Below are 19,317 nucleotides of genomic sequence, written 5' to 3' on the forward strand. Positions count from 1 at the left end.
GCTGTCTTTTCGAGGAGGCCTACATTCAACCATTTATCTAAGATCACACCCCAACCATCTTCCTTCCCCACGCTCCCAAACTCGCTTAACATTTTTTTTAAGTCTATTTATTTATGTATGTTTAAGTATCTCTACACCTCATGTGGGGCTTGAACTCATGAGCCTGAGATCAAGAGCTGTGTGCTCTTCTCACTGAGCCGGCCAGGCACCCCTCGACATTTTCTTTTTGCCATAGTAATTATCACCTTCCAACAAATGGTAGCATTTGTATGTATGTTTATTATGCCCTTTAAAAGTTGTCTACCTTTTGCCACCTCATACATGAACAATGCAGGCACACACCCATGCACACACACGCACAAGCACACCACATTCCCAGCCCCTCCCTCAGAGGCAAGGATCTTTGTTCTCTACCCTAATGTATCCGAAGCACCAGGAAGTGTACTTGGCATATATTAGGAGAGACACAAGTGCACATATACATGCATGCACGCACGTGCGTGCGCACATACACACAACGAAAGAAGGAGCATCAATACTAAGATTGCATTTTACGCATTATAACAATTAAGGACAACTTGTCATTGGCTCATGAGGCATTCGGTCCTCTCTGTCAGCAATGGGGAGCCACTATGCCTGACTCGGGCAGGCAGTGACTGGGAGATCTAGGAGAAGCTCACAGAACAGAAGAGGAAAACCAAATATGTGGGCCTTTAGAACAGTGGCCTCAAAACATTTTTTGCTTTCCTTACATCCTAGAGGAAGATCGAAAAGTATTGATATATACTATGTTGTATGGTTTTAGGTTGGTGTCTAAACTCCGTGTGTAGATTTGGTGTCTGGTGAGAGCCTCTTCCTGATTCACAGCTGGCCGTCTTCTCATTATAACCTCACAGGGCAGAAAGGGTAAGGGGGCTCTCCTTTATGAGGGCACTAATCCTATTCTGGGAGAGCTCTGCCCTCATGACCTAATCACCTCCAATGGCCCCAACTCCTAAACCATCACCTTGGAGATTAGGACTTCAACATCTGAATGGAGGAGGACATAACATTCATTCTAGAGTACCCTTGTTTCAAGACAAGAGTTGTAAAGGACAAGGACCAGGGTAGTTCCAGGGGTCTGGCAAGATGACCTAAAGCACAGATTATTGAGGGTGGGGTGTCAGGGCTTAGGTCCAACCCCTACCTGTGGCCAGGAGAAGGCTGGTAATATCCTGTAATTATCTTTTTGTCTCCTATGCCTCTTTTTTCATTTATGACTACCCTGCCAGCTAAGAAGTGAAGTCAAAATGGGAAAACCAAATTTGCCTGAGCAGAGGTCTATCAATCCAGCTTTGAAACAGAAGACAATTTTACTCTATACAGGTATGTATGTTACTGTTATGGACTAAATGTTTGTATGCCCCAAATATTCATATGTTGAGCCCCCAGTGTGGCAGTGTGTAGAGATGAGGCCTCTGAGGAAGTAATTAAGGTTAAATGAGGTCATAAGGGTAGGACCCTGATCAGATAGGATTAGTGTTATTAGAGAGACACCAGAGCTGCGGTCTCTCCCTCTGCTTACACACACCTGAAGGCACAGCAAGAGGGTGCCCTCTGCAGGCCCGGAAGAGAGCTCTCACCAGGAACAGAATCAGCGAGCACCTTGATGTGGGACTTCTAGCTTCCTGAATTGCATAAAAATAAATCTGTTTTAGCCACCCAGCCTATGTTATTTTGTTATGGCAGCCAGCGCAGACTAATACAGTTACCCAAAAGAATGCAGAATTGCTAAAATGTACCAGCTGACCTGCCTAAAAATCAAGGTTCAAGTGAATGAATAACAAGAGGACCTTCAAAGAGGTTTTATGTGCTGACTGTTGACCACAGGGCCCAGCCCAGCTGCAGCAGCTTCCACCCTGGCCCGGGGTTGCTGTGAAGAACGCCAGGGCAGGCGCTCTCTGAGGTCAGCTCTGACCCTGGCTTGTTTGGCTCTCTGGGAAAACAAACCTTAAAATCTAATGCTCTTTTGGGCAGAAAGCACTTGAACAACCAGAATAGGATACCTCCGTGTTTCCTTCCCGCGTCCTCCTTGTCACTTCTTTGCCTTTCCAATCCCACACCTCACACCTCTTCTTGCCTGCCATATATACCAATCCCTTGAGACACTGCTTTTATATTTCCAATTCTTTCTTCTTTTTTATGATTTATTTATTAATTTGAGAGAGTGACAGAGCGTGCACACTCACATGTGGGCGCACACACAAGTTGGAGGAGGGGCAGAGGGAGAAGCAGACTCTCCGCTGAGTGAAGAGCCAGACTTGGGGCTCCATCCCATGACCCAGAGATCATGACCTTAGCCGAAGTCAGATGCTTAACCGACTGAGCTACCAGGTGCCCCTCCAATTATTTTTCTTAAAAATCACAGATTCACTTGGTTATTTAGATCCTGAAATTACAATATAGGACTTCATAAATAGGGCCGCGGCTTTTTACAGGATTGGCGGTAAAAACAGGAGAGGGAAAGTCATGTTTGGATAGCAAACACTGTTTTCCAGCTTCTTTTTTGTATATTTATTGGGTTGGTTGAGATATCAAATTCAACAAATAACCTATAAAATTCTGATTCCATGAAAGTTCCTAAATGGAAGATAACTATTGTATTTACAAATCTCTCATAGTTACAAGTTCTTTGCACTCACTTCCACAAAGTAGCCTTGACTCCAGCTTTTTTTTTTTTAATAGTACAAGTCAGTGAATACTTTGTCTTCAGATAAAATTAACATATAACATTATATTAGTTTCAGGTGTGCAACATAATGACCTGATATGTCCACCACGGTAAATTAGTTAACATCCATCACAGCACAGTCACAAATTCTGTTTCTTGTGATGAGAACTTTTAAGATCTACTCTCTCGGCAACTTGTTCCTTTTCAGATTTTATTTTTTAAGTAATCTCTCCACCCCACATGGAGCTCGAACTTACAATCCCTGAGGTCAAGCACGGCATGCTCCAACTGAGCCAGCCAGGTGCCCCTCAGCAACTTTCAAATATACAATATATTTAACTGGGGTCCCTATGCTGCACGTCAGCCTTGAGCTCCTTATCTTCACTTTTTCCACTAAGTAGAGTGACTGTGTTCACTAACATGCCTGAAGTTTACTCTCCTGGGAAAAGGCTGTTGTTTTAATAATGGCAATGGTAATGACAATAATTAATGTCCCTCAATAACTTAAGATGTGCCAGGCATTATGCTAACTGCTTTATATTATACCACTTACTCCTCAATGAACACTATTAGGTGGTTATGTTTATTTTGTAGCTGAGGAAGCTAAAGTTAGATCAATTTGTTAATCTGCCCAAACAAATGTACAGCTGGGGTAGGATCTGAACCCAGGCCTGATTCTAAGTCTGTGCTACTAGCCACTTGCTATCATTTCTGATAACGATGATTAAAAGTAGTCAGCTTTAAAATGTGTCATCAAGGTGTGTATTAGGGGATCTATTAAAACAAATGATAAACCTTTTAAAAGGGAGTAAGCAGGGACGACTAGATGGCTCAGTGGTTGAGCGCCTGCCTTTGGCTCAGGTCATGATCCCGGGGTCCTGGGATTGAGTCCACATCAGGCTCCCCACTAGGAGCCTGATTCTCCCTCTGCCTATGTCTCTATCTCTCATGAATAAATAAATAAAATCTTTAAAAACAAAACAAAAAGGGAGTAAGCAGCTCTTGTTCTTGTCTGTCTTGTATCTATCCTCCTCATCTGTTTACTTCTTTGAGGGGACTGCCACTCCCCTGCCCAGCAAATCATGTGATCCTGGTTTGGCTGCCATCAGAACCCTCCACCCCTCTCCCAGGGGGGTGTGGGATCAGTCCTGGCCAATAACAGTTTAGCATATCTCGGCTGCAGGGACTGGTCCAAGAGGTATGTATGTGACCCAAGGAGGACCAGTGAGAGCCCTCGTGTGGGATCTGACTCACAGTCACTGGGAGTAACATAATCACTGGTTCTGAGGATTAGGGCACACATTGTTGGGGGTCCATTATTCTGCTCTCATTCATACTCAGGAAGAAGAATTTCCCCTGACCATGGGGAAGCTCACTTTTAATCGCAACAGTCTCCTTCTTTTAGGTAGTCCCAAAGAGCATAGGGCCAGTTCCCCAGCACTTACCCTGCAGCTGCTGAGGGGGACTCTTGGGGACTGGTGGGGATGTGGCCGGCTGGTCTCTCCCCTGCATCTCTGCATACTCTGCTATGGGTCTGAGGAGAGCCACAGCTCCAGAGCACTGTAAGTAATTGCCGTCAAGGTGCAGCTCACTGGGGAAGGGTGACATACACAGTTCATTTGATGTTATTTTCACTTCTGCAAATTTGGGTTTGAGGTCTTCACCTTATAAATAATAGACCTAGTTATAAAATAATAAATAAATAATCATAATAGATAACAGGCCACATTGTAATAAAAAAAAATAGACCTAGTGACCAGGTCACTGGGCCAAAAACACGCATTTAGCATGATATCCTTGATTCCCAAAAGTAACTAGAGAATCTTTCTCTTGTAATTAAGAAAAGGAAAACAAAAATAACCAGAGGGTAGAAAAAGATGACTAAAAGCACAGTGAAAAGTCAGGGGAATTCATGGGTGAGTGGATTCTGTAAATAAGCTGGTTATAAAACTCAAAACAGAACAGAGCCAGAGGCAGGAAGGGAGCAGGGGATGCATCTCACCAAATGGAGCTCTGGCTTATGATGGCACCGAGCCGTGGCCCGCTCTGTGGCCCCAGACCACAGTAGCGCAGACTGAGGACTTGAAGCCTTTGATTGTGCTCCAGGCCTGAGAAAATACTCTCAATTTCTTCGTTTCCAAACCTAGGAGGAAATGATGGGAACCAATTAGTGACTTTTAAAACCTATGTCACCTGTTGGGTTGTTCATTTTAAGGTACTCCCTAGGACAGATCAGGTTTTACCAATCCTTACTTTGGGTATCCACGGCCAGGGCTGGCTATGGGGGTGGGTTGGGAAACTGAGGGGCTAGCCTGGGTTTGGAGGAAGGGGGACCCAGAATCTGTCTCCTGGGCAAAGGGAGCAGAGCATGGTTTGAAGTGCCCACTCAAGGAAGCAGATAGAGAGCGAGCTCTGGATCCTGAAGACAGGAGAGATTGCCCAGCTGGCAGGGATGAAGGGGTCTGGGAGGGCCCCAGCAGTAGGAGGCTGTGTAAGGAGGGAGCCTTATATCCAGAGCAGGTTCTGGGAAAGTTCAATCTCTTGGCCCTCCTTCCTGGTCCTGTGCCGTTCTTCATCTCGTATCACCTAGTCCTTAGAGTTTGCAAAGAGAAGTCACAGGCATCGTGCCAGCTCAGCACAGCCCTCTGGGTATAGGTTTTAGGTCAGGATACCGAGTATCGGTGAGGTCAAGGGACGTCTTCAGGGAATTTGGAATGTCAAGGTCTGAACTTTCAAATAAAGTATGTCGAATTAGCAGAAATAACTTCTTAAATTGACTAATTCGTCCAACAAGTAATTACTGAAGGCAGCTACTGTGGTGGGTGTGGGGATGCAGCTGCAGTCGAGAAAGGGCATCCTGCCTGATGGATTTCACAGCCTCACAGAGGAAACGGAGGGAAGTCCCCAGAGGTGGGTAACCTGAGGTGTCAGTGGTGATCCCCAGCCACCCAACCCCGACGACTCTAGGTACCTTGACAACAGTAGGATTTCAACTGACAATGAAAATAAGCTGGGGCACCTGGATGGCTCAGTCAGTTAAGCATCCAACTCTTGACTTTGGCTCAGCTCTTGATCCCAGGGTTGTGAGATCCAGCTCTGCGTTGGGCTCCGTGCTCAGCGCAGAGCCTGCTTGAGATTCTTTCTCTCCCTCTGACGCCACCCCCCACTAAATAGATAAATAAAATATTTTAAAAATAAAATAAGCTGTTTCCTAATGATGGGGATCCTTTTTTCTTCCTTCTGTCTTCCTGCCAGCGTAGGTCTCTGGATCCAGCACAGGAGCTGGAGTCTAGAAGGGTCTCACCAGGGGGGCTGGTTCTGCCCAGTGCAGTGTGGGAAGCTGGGAGACTCCTAGGCCAATCCTCAGTCACTGCAGGATGTCCTGAGAACACTGGCCTTCTGCTGTCCTGGGTTAGGAGACCCTGACTGAGGCTCCTCCAAGCATCTCAGAAACATGGAGAATCTCCAGGGATAATCCCTCTCCTAGCTTTTGCTGATAGACTTGTCCACTGTCCACTGCCCACTTGTCCACTTGTCCACTGTCCACCAGGGCCCTAATAGGATCCTAGCTCCTGTGTCACTGTGGTACCACTTCTTAGGCATGAATCATCTCTTTCACTTCACAGCCCACTGGCCTTCCGAGTACAAGACATCACCTGGCTATAGGGGGAGAGTCACAGAATCAAAGACCTGAGAAGTGGCAGAGATCATCTCATAGATCAGAGAGGTTGCATGACCTATCCCACATCACACAAGCTGGTTGAAATTATTTATGGATGGCAACACTATAGACCCCCCAAGCAATCTAGTGTCACCGATCAGAAGTGGGCTCAGATTCAGACAGCTGGATTCACATCTAGGCTCCATCCATAAGAGCTGAATGGCCTTGAACAAGCCAGTTAATCCCCCTGAGTCCTTCCTCATCTGTATATAGTCAAAGGATAGAAATGGTACATATCTGTCATTATATATCATACATCCATATGTAGTAGAATATGTCCATCTATTATTGGGAGAATAAATGAGATAAACCATCTGCTGTGCTTGGCACACAGCACTCAATAACAATTGGCTGATATTATCATTATTATTATTATCACCCCCTGATCCTCCCCTGACAGTCTGGTGCTGCAGCCCTCTGAAAGACTTGCTCTCTTCTTTCCCAACACCATACCTCCTCCTTCCTTCCCACCTCCTCTTCTGGTACATGATGGCCTGTCCCATAGGGGATCCTGGTTACCCTTATCCAAACCACCACTAATATTTATATGGACATTCCTGCTGACATTCAGACTTTCTGCCTTGCATAATACGTAATCTAGAGCATGTCACCTTTCCTCTACTATACCTTGCTCAGTGGTATTGCCTTATGTGTATTCATCTTCATTAGCAAAGAGCACAGTGTCTTGCACAAACAAGCCATCAACATATATTTGTTGACAGAATAAATGAATAAAAAGAAAGGAAGGAAGAAGGAAAGAAAGAGAAAAGGGCTCACCTGCAGTAATCAAGGACAAGAGAATGCAGACAGCTGCCTAGCAGAGCCCTCCCGAGTCTCCGGAGAGACCACAGATCCATCCTGCAATCAATGAGCTCCAGGCTGGTAAATGGGCAGGCACGGCCCTTCAACTCCAGAAGCGAAGCCTAAGAACATAGGGTAGGAAACAGTGCTCACACAAGGAAGACAAATACACTCCGTGTTTTAATATAACCTAAAAGTCCATTATGTTCATTACCTCCAGAGTTTTGCCTTTAAGACAACTTTCTAATTGCCCCAACAAGAAAGTGGCTTGAAAGTAAAATAATTGCCCTTTCAAAGGAAGACTCTGAAGAATTAAGTGGGAGATACCAAGCTTTATGATGAGATGAGATATATTGTAGCATATCTTTGTAGATATTATTAGGGGCTGAATTGTGTCGATGGCAAGTGGGCAGAAGAAGGGCCAGATGCCATCAAAACTCCTCCTGTTTAGGCACCAGCTGTTAGACGAAAATCATCCTCACACTTTCCAGATACTTCAGACTTGTCCTAGATACTGCACTAAGACATTTTGGCTACACTGAGTTAAATAAAGGTTATTATTTTATTTGGGAGTCAGGAAACAATAAACATGTTCCCCTCTTGGAATGACAGCCTTCTATTTTTTTTTTAAAGATTTTATTTATTTATTCATGAGAGACACAGGGAGAGAAGCAGAGACACAGGCAGAGGGAGAAGCAGGCTCCATGCAGGGAGCCTGATGCAGAACTTGATCCTGGGTCTTTGGGATCACGATCTGAGCCAAAGGCAGATGCTCAACTGCTGAGCCACCCAGGGATCCCTGGAATGACAGCCTTTTAAAAGGACATACAACAGGTCAATCAAACCCTTTCTTTGGATGCCTCCGAATAAAAATAATAATAATATCCACTTGAGATAATGGAATTAAAGGGCATTTACCTCATTAAAAAAATTCATATGTTGAAGTCTACTCATATGTTGAAGTCCTAACCCCTCGTACCTCAGAGTGTGACTGTATTTGGAGACAGGGTCTTCAAAGAGGTATTTAAATTAAAATGAGGTCTTTGGGGTAGGCCCCAACTCAGTAGGACTGGCTTTCTTAGAGGAAGGAAATCTGGACCCAGACACATACAAAGGGAAGACAATGTGAAAACACAGGGGAAAGGTGGCCGATAACAAGCCAAGGAGAGAGGCCTCAGAAGACACCAACCCTGCTGACAGTGAGCTCAGACCTCCAAGCCTTCATAACTGTGAGGAAATAAATTTCTGTTGTTTAAGCCATGCACCCTGTGGTACTTTGTTATGGCAGCCCACTCAGACTAACACAGATGTTGATATTCTCACACATTTATCCTCCTATGGTTGTGTTCTTTTCAATAGAGAAGTGTCACCATGCCAACCTCTTTATAACTAGGCAAAAATTATAATAGATAAATTACTTCCTAAATAATTTATATTCGTTGTTATAGGTATTAGGATTTAGAGGTCTGCTCAGAACTAGACCATGCAGGGATGCCTGGGCGGCTCAGTCAGTTATGAGTCGGACTCTTGATTTTGGCTCAGGTCATGGTCTCAGGGTCATGGTTTTGGGGTCCTGGGATTGGGCCCCACGTGGAGCCCTGCATGGAGCCCAATATCTCCATGCTCAGAGCGGGAATCTGCTTCTCTCCTTCTCTCTGCTCCTCCCCTTGCTTGCTCTCTCTCTCTCTAAAATAAATATTAAAAAAAAAAAAAAGAACTCAACCATGCAAATTCAGCAACAAGGTGCTTCTCATGGTGAAGCCACGGGACTGGGGGTAGCATGTGAACATTTGGAACCATGTCAAGTTCTCTCAGTCTCCTGAATGGAGGGGTCTATGGCAAGGTCATTTCTTGTGGTAACAAAACAATCCCAGTAACAATTAAATCCCTACCTAACTGACAGAAGGAGGTATTTAAAGCTACAAATCACAATGGCCACCTTTTAGCAATTAGAATCACCACAACCTAAGGATCTCTTCAGTTCAGAATTTAAACCTAAAAGAGGCTTTGGTAGGGTTTGGAGGATTTAGGGTTTCCTGAGGTAATGATATGTTGGTCAGAGATAGGGTTCCAAATTATACCTTGGCTGAGAATATAAGAGCCCATGCGGCCTTAACTACAGAGCTGGCATTTGAGGTCTGTTTCATGAGAAAACATCTAGTTTAAGTGCTGGATTGGATTTCTCAAGCTGTGTTTCTGACGGAGGAGGCAATGTGGCACACCACTGCCTATGGTAACGCTGGTCTGTGAAAGACAGGCTGTGGACCAGGTCCTAAAGATCTCAACCAGTGGTTTGCAGTGTCACTCCCAGGGGCACTAGCACTGCTGTGGGCAAGACCACAGCCATCTACCACAGAATTCCTCAACAGTCTTCAGGTTACCAAGAGGGCCACATTATAAGGAACTGTGAGGGATCACTTTTCACATACATGGACAGCATTCCATGTCCTGCTTAAATGGACACTTTTAATGAACACAACTAAAAATTTTGGTTATGTATTTAAGTTACCTTTTTAAAATTTATTTTTAATTATGGTCAAATACACATATAAAATTTACCATCTAAATCATTTTTAAGTGTACAGTTCAGTGGCATTAAATATATTAATATATTAACATTGTTGTACAACCCTCAACACTATCCATCTCCAGAAGTTTTTTCATCTTGTAAAACTCAAATTCTGTACCCATTAAAAAATAACTCCCACTCTCTCCTCCCCGACAACGTCTAGCAATCGTCATTTTATTTTCTTTCTCTATGAATCTTACTACTCTAGGTACTTCCTATAGTACAATGATACAGTATTTGTCCTTTTGTGACTGACTTATCTTACTTAGCATAAGTTCCTCAAGGTTCATATATGTAGCATGTGTCAGAATTTCCTTCCTCTTACAGGGTGAATAATATTCTATTGTATTTTGTTTTCCACTCATCTGTTAATGGACATTTGGATTGCTTCCACCTGTGGCTATTGTTGAATAATACTACTATGAAGATAAGTGTACAGATATCTCTTTGAGATCTGGCTTTCAATTCTTTTGGGTAAATATCCAGAAATGGAATTGCTGAATCATATGGTAATTCTACTTTTAATTTTTTAAGGAACTTCCATCCTGTTTTCCATACTGGCTACAGCAATTTACATTCCCACCAAGAGTGCACAAGTTTTCCAATTTCTCCACATCCCGTCAACACATGATTTTTTGCTTTTTTTGTTAGTAGCCATACTGGTTGACATGAGGTAGTATCTCACTGTAGTTTTGATTTGCATTTCCCTAAATATTAGTGATGTTGAACATCTTTTGTCCACTTTGTGGGTTGCCTTCTCACTTAGTTGATTGTGTCCTCTGATGCAGTTTTACATTTTGGTGTCATCCAAGTCATCTAGTTTTTCTTTTGTTGCCTGTGCTTAGTGTCATATATATCACTGCTAAATCCAACATCACTAAGCTTTTCCTTTATGGTTTCTTCTAAGAGGTTTAAAAATATCACTTTAAAAATGTGTTGACCGGATAGTGAGGAATACCCAGAGATCAAAGCATGAGGGAAAGTTGGAACCTAGAGCAGTACACAGGACACTGAAGCCAGCTTTCCCTTTGAGAGCACCAGTAAAGCAGTGGAGTCGAGTTTTGGTTTTCATGGGACATGGAGTCCAGGGGACAGTAAAGCCCAAAACCACTGGAAGCAAGGAGTCCAAGATAAAATATTGCATACAGGTGTGGCTCAAAACAGAGTGAGCTATATAGCACTATGCCCTGAGAGTAAGGATGAACTAGAAATAAACCTAACTCTCCCTTCCCCAGGGAAAATTGACTATCTCAAACTGAGACTGAGTACACAGGAAAAAAAAAAAAAAAAAAAAAAAAAATATATATATATATATATATATATATATATACACATCCCCTGTGAACTCACAAGCTAGTCTTTTTTTTTTTTTTTTTAAGGATTTTATTTATTTATTCATGAGAGACACAGAGAGGCAGAGACACAGGCAGAGAGAGAAGCAGCCTCTCTGGAGCCTGATGCAAGACTCCATCCCAAGACCCTGGGATCACAACCTGAGCCAAAGGCAGATGCTCAACCACTGAGCCGCCCAGGTGCTCCAAAGCAAGGGATTTTTAAACAGGCAAGAGACTAGAAAAATGGGCACTAATGCCTTTTCCCAATTTCTACCTCCTCCCTTCTCCTTAAAAGTAATTTTATGATAATCAAACATTATAGTTTTACCTGTTTTTTAACTTTATAAAATGCAGTATACAGTATGTATTCCATTGTGTCTCTCTTTGTTTGCATAACATTATGATTATGTGAGTCATCATATTTTATTTTTGTATAGCTATAGTTGATGCATTTTTATTGCCATATAGTTTTCTTTTTTAAGATTTTATCTATTGGGGCACCTGAGTGGCTCAGTGGTTGAATGTCTGTCTTCGGCTCAGGTCATGATTTCAGGGTCCTGGGATCAAGTTCCACATCAGGCTCTCTGCAGCGAGCTTGCTTCTCCCTCTGCCTCTCTCTCTGTGTCTCTCATTTTTTTTTAAGATTTTATTTATTTATTCATGAGAGGCACACAGAGAGAGAGAGAGAGAGAGAGAGAGAGAGGCAGAGACACAGGTAAAGGGTGAAGCAGGCTCCATGCAGGGAGTCTGATGTGGGACTCAATCCCCGGTCCCCAGGATCATGCCCTGGGCTGAAGGTGGCACTAAATCTCTGAGCCGCCCAGTCTGCCCTGTGTCTCTCCTTAATAAATAAATAAAATCTTTAAAAAAGTGTTAAGATTTTATTTATTTATTTATTTATTTATTTATTTATTTATTTATTTATTTGAGAGAGAGAGAGAAAGAGAGAGAACATGCAAGCAGGGGAGGGAGAGAGATAAGCAGACTCTGCACTGAGTGTGGAGCCCAACATGGGGCTGGATCCCATGACCCTAAGATCATGACCTAAGCTGAAATCAACAGTAGGTGCTTAACCGGCTGAGCCACCAAGTACCCCTATATAGTTTTCTACTATATGAATATACCATAATTTCTTTACTGATTTTTGTAGTTTTACATAACTTTGAAATGTTTCATTAAAAAAAAAATTTTTTTTTTTTTTTTTAAAGAAAAGCTTGGAGCATATCAGCCAACAACCAAATGAACTATAGCTGGAATACATGATATATTATGCTTATATTCAGTTTTAAGTTTTAATTGAAGGAATATTTTTCAAATGCATGACTCCAGGAACACCTGGGTGGCTCAATGGTTGAGCGTCTGCCTTTGGCTCAGGTCGTGATCCTGGGATTCCAGGATCAAGGCCCACATCAGGCTCCCCTCAGGGAGCCTGCTTCTCCCTCTGCCCATGTCTCTGCTTCTCTCTCTGTGTGTCTCATGAATAAATAAACAAAATCTTTAAAATATAAAATAAAATAAAATGTGTGACTCACCAGTCTGGCAATCTCTGGGTTGCTCAGTTGAAGGCTCCAGATACAAATCTCTTTCCCCAGCATATAACACTCATCTTGAATTGTGATGAGCAAAGGTTCCAAGGAAATTGGTAGGGTGCTTGGTGGGGAGTCTCTAGGTCTTACGAGCATAAACTGGAGTGTCAGAAAAAAAGTACAGGTGGAAGTCATAAAGACATGTCCATGCATCTGAATGTGTAAAGAAAGAATATTGTCATCAGACATCATTAGAACATTTAAAAAGGTAATTAACTTTGGATCACATGTGCATTGAGGTGTTAATTCAACAGAAATTTATAAGCTCTTGCCATATGCAAAGGTAATCTCACAGGGCACAGGTTTTTCCCTCAGATTACTATTCATTATTGGGTTAGGAAATCAATTAAGTAAGCTGTGATCAGTTTTTTTCTGTATTTCTTTAATGAAATAGAAAATGAGAGAAATTATCTGAGTGTATCCTGTGTAGTAAAAAATAATTGTCTCACAAGACTTTTATTTTAGAGATGTTCAAAACCAAAATGGAGACCCAACCAAAGCAATCCATCCAACATAAACAGCCCGTATGGTCTTATGATTCACACCAGTACTTATACTTTGGGTCATGATGTTATTTGTATTTCTGATAGTAATTTAAAGTGTTTAGAAAACATTACTGAAGGGACTATAAATTTGAACAGGGTTTATGATGAGCTCTTATCATTAAGTAGTAGAGGCTAATTATAAGGAGTAGAAAAAAATAATGTAATGATTTTACACAAAAAAGATGGCTGAGAAGCTCTTGCATTGGGATGAGCAGAGAGATGTATGGGGGAGTGCAGAGAAGCTACTAACTGCATGAGAAGGAATCAGAAAGACCTAGGTGGGCAGAGGGGGGGACAAGAGAGACTAAGAGAAGTAGCTAGGGAAAGACCAAAGGGGCGAGAGGAAAGGGAGGCGGAAGTTTGGGCAAAATAGATGGTTAGGGAGGACTTTCAGAGGTTCTTTTTACGTGGGGTACAAAGTAATCATCCTCCCATCTTCCAACAACATTCATTAAAAACATGGGTAGGATGGAGTTGGGTCAACGTCACCTTAAAATAATGATTTTTTTTAAAGCACCCATCTCAAAAAAAAAAAAAAACACAAAAACAAAACAAACAAAAAGCACCCATCTCTAACTAATTTATTCTCCTGTTTAACCCTCAGCATTTTAGGATATCAGTAGGTGCTTGATTATTAAACAAAGACTGTTTTTCTGGGCTGGCAAGAGAAAAGTTGGAGAGCAGGCCGGTCTGTCTTTGGGTGCAAGGCTCCACCTTCTGGACCAGCAGGCACCTCTTTCCAAGAGTAAACCAGAGTTTCAGTGTTGACCTCTCTTCTTTTCCTCCCACCAACCGATCCCTAGATTTAATCTCAGAAAAGATATGACACCTAACTTTTTTTCTGAAAGCCTGTATTTTTGGGGTCAGAATCATGTGTTTGCTGCTGATCTCACTCCAAGCGAGAGGGGAAGCGTGGGTGAGTGGGGGTCTGGCCTGATGCCACGGACACATGAGCTGTCAAGGGAAGCAGACATTCACTTGGAGGGGTCATGTAGGGTGGCTGGGGTGCTGGGCACGGATGTCCTGCAATGATGCCAAAAATGTGCTTTTGAGCTGGGATTTCCAGATGTAGAGTGAGAGGGGTGGGTTGGCTATTCCAGATGTGAAGTGGTGTGAGGAAAGGCAGGCCTGCTGGAAGGACTGGAATGGGTAGACTGGGAGGCAGGAGCAGTAATGTAGAAGTGCTGGGATGTCTGGATGGCTCAGCAGTTGAGCGTCTGCCTTTGGCTCAGGGCGTGATCTTGGAGTCCCCGGATCAAGTCCCATATCGGGCTCCCTGTGTGGAGCCTGCTTCTCCCTCTGCCTGTGTCTGCCTCTGTGTGTGTGTGTGTGTCTCTCATGAATGAATAAATCTTTTAAAATTCTAAAAGAAAAAAAAAAAAGGAGTGTAGAAGTGCTGAGGAATGCAGAGAGAGCAGTTAGGGCTTCAGAAGACTGAGGACCCATGTTCCTGGGGGGGGCAGTAAACCCTAGTCAGTTCATTTCAGAAAAGAATAAGGAAAAGAGGCCACACACTCACTTTCCTGAGAATCCGTTCATTGTTGATGCTGGTTTTCAAGTCCTGTTTGATGGCTGCACAGACAGAGGTCTGAGTCTGTGCACAGTGCTTCTCATATGCTTTCAGGAACTTTTGAAGAATTGGAATGATGGGCAGGGGTGTTCCTTTAGTTTTTTGTTTTCCCTCCTTTTCTCTTGGCATTGTTTCAGTTAGATTCCACCTGGACTCTGAAAATAACACCTTTCCCCAAAACCCAATACACAGATGTCTTTTTAAGGAGCAGATCACATCTCCCCCACTAAAAATTGGCAAATACTGCTGCACACTCTTCTCTGAAATATTTTTGCTTAAGATCTTATTTATTTATTCATGAGTGACACAGAGAAGCAGAGACATAGGCAGAGGGAGAAGCAGGCTCCTCATGGAGAGCCCAATGTGGGAATCAGTCCCAAGACCCCGGGATCATGTCCTGAGCCACAGGCAGATGCTCAACCACTGAGCCACCTAGTCGTCCCTTCTCTGAAAATCTTAAAGTGCCTCAAGTATCTTAAAATGGGAGTAGGGGGATCCCTGGGTGGCGCAGCGGTTTAGCGCCTGCCTTTGGCCCAGGGCGTGATCCTGGAGACCCGGGATCGAATCCCACATCGGGCTCCCGGTGCATGGAGCCTGCTTCTCCCTCTGCCTGTGTCTCTGCCTCTCTCTCTCTCTGTGTGACTATCATAAAAAAAAAAAAAAAATTAAAAAAAAATGGGAGTAGGGAATCAAGACAGAGACAGGTGAGAAGAATTGTTCAATTTCCAGTCTTTATATTCATGGATCAATGTTCTTTTAGATTCTTTAAAATGGGGCAGTACCCATGGAACTCAGTTATAAAGGAATACAACTAACATTAATGGTGGGCACTGAATGTCACCAAAGACATATTGATTTTAAACTGGCACAGTTCTCTTTATGGACATAATTCTTGCCAGGCACCATATCCACAGTGGGTAAGAATGTGAGCTTTGAAGGGGAACAGACCTGGATTTTTGTCTTGTCTCCACCACTTGACTCACTGGGGTGGCCTTAGGTATTCTGTGAAGCCTTTTCTATTTCTCCATCTGTAAAATGGATTATGGTTGTCACAAGGACTAAGTAAGGTAAGTTTATAATGCACTTAGCACAATGCCTGGCACATAGTGAAAGGCTCAATAAACTTTATTAGTACTATTGAGGTTATTATTATTTTGCTGGCCACAGGCAGTCACACAACCTGTATTGACTTGTCCTTTCAATCACCCAGCCTTGAAAGGACTCTCCATGTGATAATGTCACCAGCTAGACCCCAAGACCTGACCTTCACTGCCCACCTGCTTGTACTCACTAACCTTTGTCTTAACATTTTTCCTTAAGCTCTTCTTTCCAGCTTACCTCTTAACTCAGGCAAATGAAACCAAAACCACCCCTCAGGTGATGGCAACTGCCCTGATAACACCTCCCACTAGCCCACACCACCCAGACTGTTTGAGCTAAACACCTGACTCACTTCTGCTCAGATGGACTGGGGAGTGACCTCTGGAATGACTGGCAATGGCCTTTACCTCATTATAATACTAAAATCTCCTCCCAAGAAAGAGCACAAGCCTCATTTACAAAACATACAGTGTAAACATAGGCATGTTTCCTTGAGGCACTTGCGGGACCTTACGCCCGCCCGCCTCTACATCCGATGACAAAGCCTCCCTACCTAAGTAGTCATCTTAACCCTAAACAAAAGGAACCCATTTGCTGTCTCTCTCTCGGGGAGTCCAGCTTTGAAAGCTATCTCCTGTGGTCTCCTTATTTCCTGCAAATAAGGTTTACTTTGTGTGACAACTCCACCTGGTGTATCTGTGACTCACCCAGGAGCTAACTCACGTTGGTATGGTTACGGAAACTGAAGGTGATGGTTGGGTCTCTGAACTGGGTTCTCAGAGACAAAGGTTTATGGGAATTAAGAGGCCTTGTTTCAAGAGGAACCAGTTTGAATCCTGTGTCTGTCAATTGTTAGCCAACTGACCGTGGGTGATTAACTTCATTTCTCTGAACCCCATTTACTTCATCTGTGAAAATGGCCGGAATATAACCTCTTTGGTATTTGTGAGGATTTAACGCAAATTAAGTGCCAAGTTTTATTCCTCAGTAGCATGGGGATGATGATGGATGATGAAGGATGATGATGATGATAAAAAATTGTTATGAGGAATAATTAATTAGTATGTGATGGATACTTAGAACAGAGCCTAGTGAATGCTAGGCACATAGTGAATGCTCAGGGGGGAACCTGAGGCCTAGTGAGGGAAGTGGTTTGCCTAAGGGTAACCAGTGCAGCTGGGATTCAAATTCAGGCAGCCTGCCTCTACAGCCCAAATTCTTAGCCACTGTAACATACCATCTAGAAGGTACTGCTACAGACTGCATGTTTTCATTTCCCCCTCAAATTCTTACGTTGAAGCCCAGCCCCCAGTGTGATGGTATTTGTTGATAGGGTCTTTGGGAGGTGATCAGGGTTAGATGAGGACATAAAGGCGGGTCTCCCATCATGGGATTAGTGCCATTATAAGAAGAGACACAGAGTGGGGTGCCCGGAGGCTCAGTTGGTTGGGAGACCAACTCCTGATTTTCTGAGGTCATGACCTCAGTCATGATCTCAGGGTCATGAGATTGAGCCCCAGGTCAGGCTCCACTCTCAGCCTAGAGTCAGCTTGAGATTCTCTTCCTCTGCCTCTCCTCCTACTCCCATGCTCTTTCTTTATCTAAACAAACAAACAAATAAATAAATAAATGAAATCTTAAAAAAAAGAAAGAAAAAGAGACACCAGAGAGCTTATTTTGGCTCCCTTGAGATGGCTGCTACCTCCCTTTCTCTTAGCTGCTACAAGCCAAGAGAAAAGGCTCCAAGCCTAGCTACTGGCACCTTGCTCTTGGATTACTGGAGTCCCCAGAAGTGTAAGAAGTGGATTTCTGTTGGTTCGGCCACCGGTCTCTGGTATTTCCTCAAGGCAGCCCAAGCTGCCTTGATACTGCATATTACTGTTCACAGTATAAAGTATTTCTCACCAAACTCTTCTGGGTCTTTACAGGAGCACAAACTACACCCAGAATATTCTATGAATACTCTACTAAGACCCTCCTAGGGCAGCCCGGGTGGCTCAGCGGTTTAGCACTGCCTTAGCCTGGGGCCCGATCCTGGAGACCCCGGATCGAGTCCCACGTCGGGCTCCCTGCGTGGAACCTGCTTCTCCCGCTGCCTGTGTCTCTGCCTCTCCCTCTGTCTCTTGTGAATAAATAAATAAAATCTTTTTAAAAAATTTAAAAAAAGACCCTCCTAAATCTTGAGCTTTTCACTTAATATTTGACCACGAACATTTTTTTTTGTATGTTTTTTTTACTGGAGTTCGATTTGCCAACCTATAACACCCAGTGCTGATCCCGTCCAGTGCCCCCCTCAGTGCCCGTCACCCAGTCACCCCAGGAGCATTTCCTGGTCGTGTCCACCGACAGTAACGCGGGGCTGGGCCACCCGGCCGCCTCCCTAAGGAACTCTCGGTGGAGGCCTGAGGGCAGGTGCCCCACCCTCTGCTGCCTCTCGGGGACCTGGGGGCTTGGGGACGGCGGGGCGAGGACCTGGGGGGGGAGGAGGGGCAGGAGGGCACGTGCTCCAGGCGGGGGGGCAGCACAGCTCCCCCGGGGCCGCCGCTCACCCAGCTCCGGGTCGGAGTCTCGGGGAGGGGGGAGGCCGAGGCGGGGCTGCTCCCCGCTCCCTGCTCCAGACTCCCGCACCGCAGCGATCCGGCACCTCCCGGAGCCGCGCACGCCCCCACCCCGCACCCTCGCCGCCGCCTGCGCCGCGCACTCACGGGGCTCCCGGTCCCCACGTCAGTCCCTCGCCGGCCCGCTTCCCGCGTGCGCCCCGCGCCATGGAGACCGGCCCGGGCAGGAGGGCGGGGCTGGAGGGGCTGGAGGGGACTGGAGGGGGCGGGGCTGGAGGGGCTGGAGGGACTGGAGGGGGCGGGGCTGGAGGGGGCTGGAGGGGCTGGAGGGGCTGGAGGGGCTGGAGGGGGCGGGGCTGGAGGGGCTGGAGGGGTTGGAGGAGCTGGAGGAGCTGGAGGGGCTGGAGGGGGCGGGGCTGGAGGGGACTGGAGGGGCTGGAGGGGCTGGAGGGGGCGGGGCTGGAGGGGCTGGAGGGGCTGGAGGGGATGGAGGGGGCGGGGCTGGAGGGGCTGGAGGGGTTGGAGGAGCTGGAGGAGCTGGAGGGGCTGGAGGGGGCGGGGCTGGAGGGGACTGGAAGGGCTGGAGGGGCTGGAGGGGGCGGGGCTGGAGGGGCTGGAGGGGTTGGAGGGGCTGGAGGGGGCGGGGCTGGAGGGGCTGGAGGGGCTGGAGGGGGCGGGGCTGGAGGGGCTGGAGGGACTGGTGGGGGCGGGGCTGGAGGGGCTGGAGGGGCTGGAGGGGGCGGGGCTGGAGGGGCTGGAGGGACTGGAGGGGCTGGAGGGGGCGGGGCTGGAGGGGCTGGAGGGGCTGGAGGGGCTGGATGG

At 45.3% G+C, this 19,317-nt stretch overlaps 1 protein-coding gene across 1 annotated transcript in view; it reads right to left on the reverse strand.

Moving 5' to 3' along the window:
• Window positions 1-18,742, reverse strand: part of LOC140613928 (uncharacterized) — a 47,199-nt gene extending 28,457 nt beyond the window's left edge. Inside the window, exons 1-6 of the mRNA XM_072792446.1 lie at window positions 18,643-18,742; window positions 14,786-15,004; window positions 12,668-12,820; window positions 7,209-7,354; window positions 4,713-4,853; window positions 4,156-4,301 (exon numbers count right to left, since the gene is read on the reverse strand). Of these exons, the coding sequence (XP_072648547.1) occupies window positions 4,156-4,301; window positions 4,713-4,853; window positions 7,209-7,354; window positions 12,668-12,820; window positions 14,786-14,965 (766 nt within the window). The 5' untranslated portion in view covers window positions 14,966-15,004; window positions 18,643-18,742. The remainder of the gene's footprint in view (window positions 1-4,155; window positions 4,302-4,712; window positions 4,854-7,208; window positions 7,355-12,667; window positions 12,821-14,785; window positions 15,005-18,642) is intronic.
• Between the last annotated feature and the right edge of the window lie 575 nt (window positions 18,743-19,317).

The sequence above is a fragment of the Canis lupus genome, chromosome 22 (genome assembly GCF_048164855.1).
Source record: "Canis lupus baileyi chromosome 22, mCanLup2.hap1, whole genome shotgun sequence".
Classification (NCBI taxonomy): domain Eukaryota; kingdom Metazoa; phylum Chordata; class Mammalia; order Carnivora; family Canidae; genus Canis; species Canis lupus.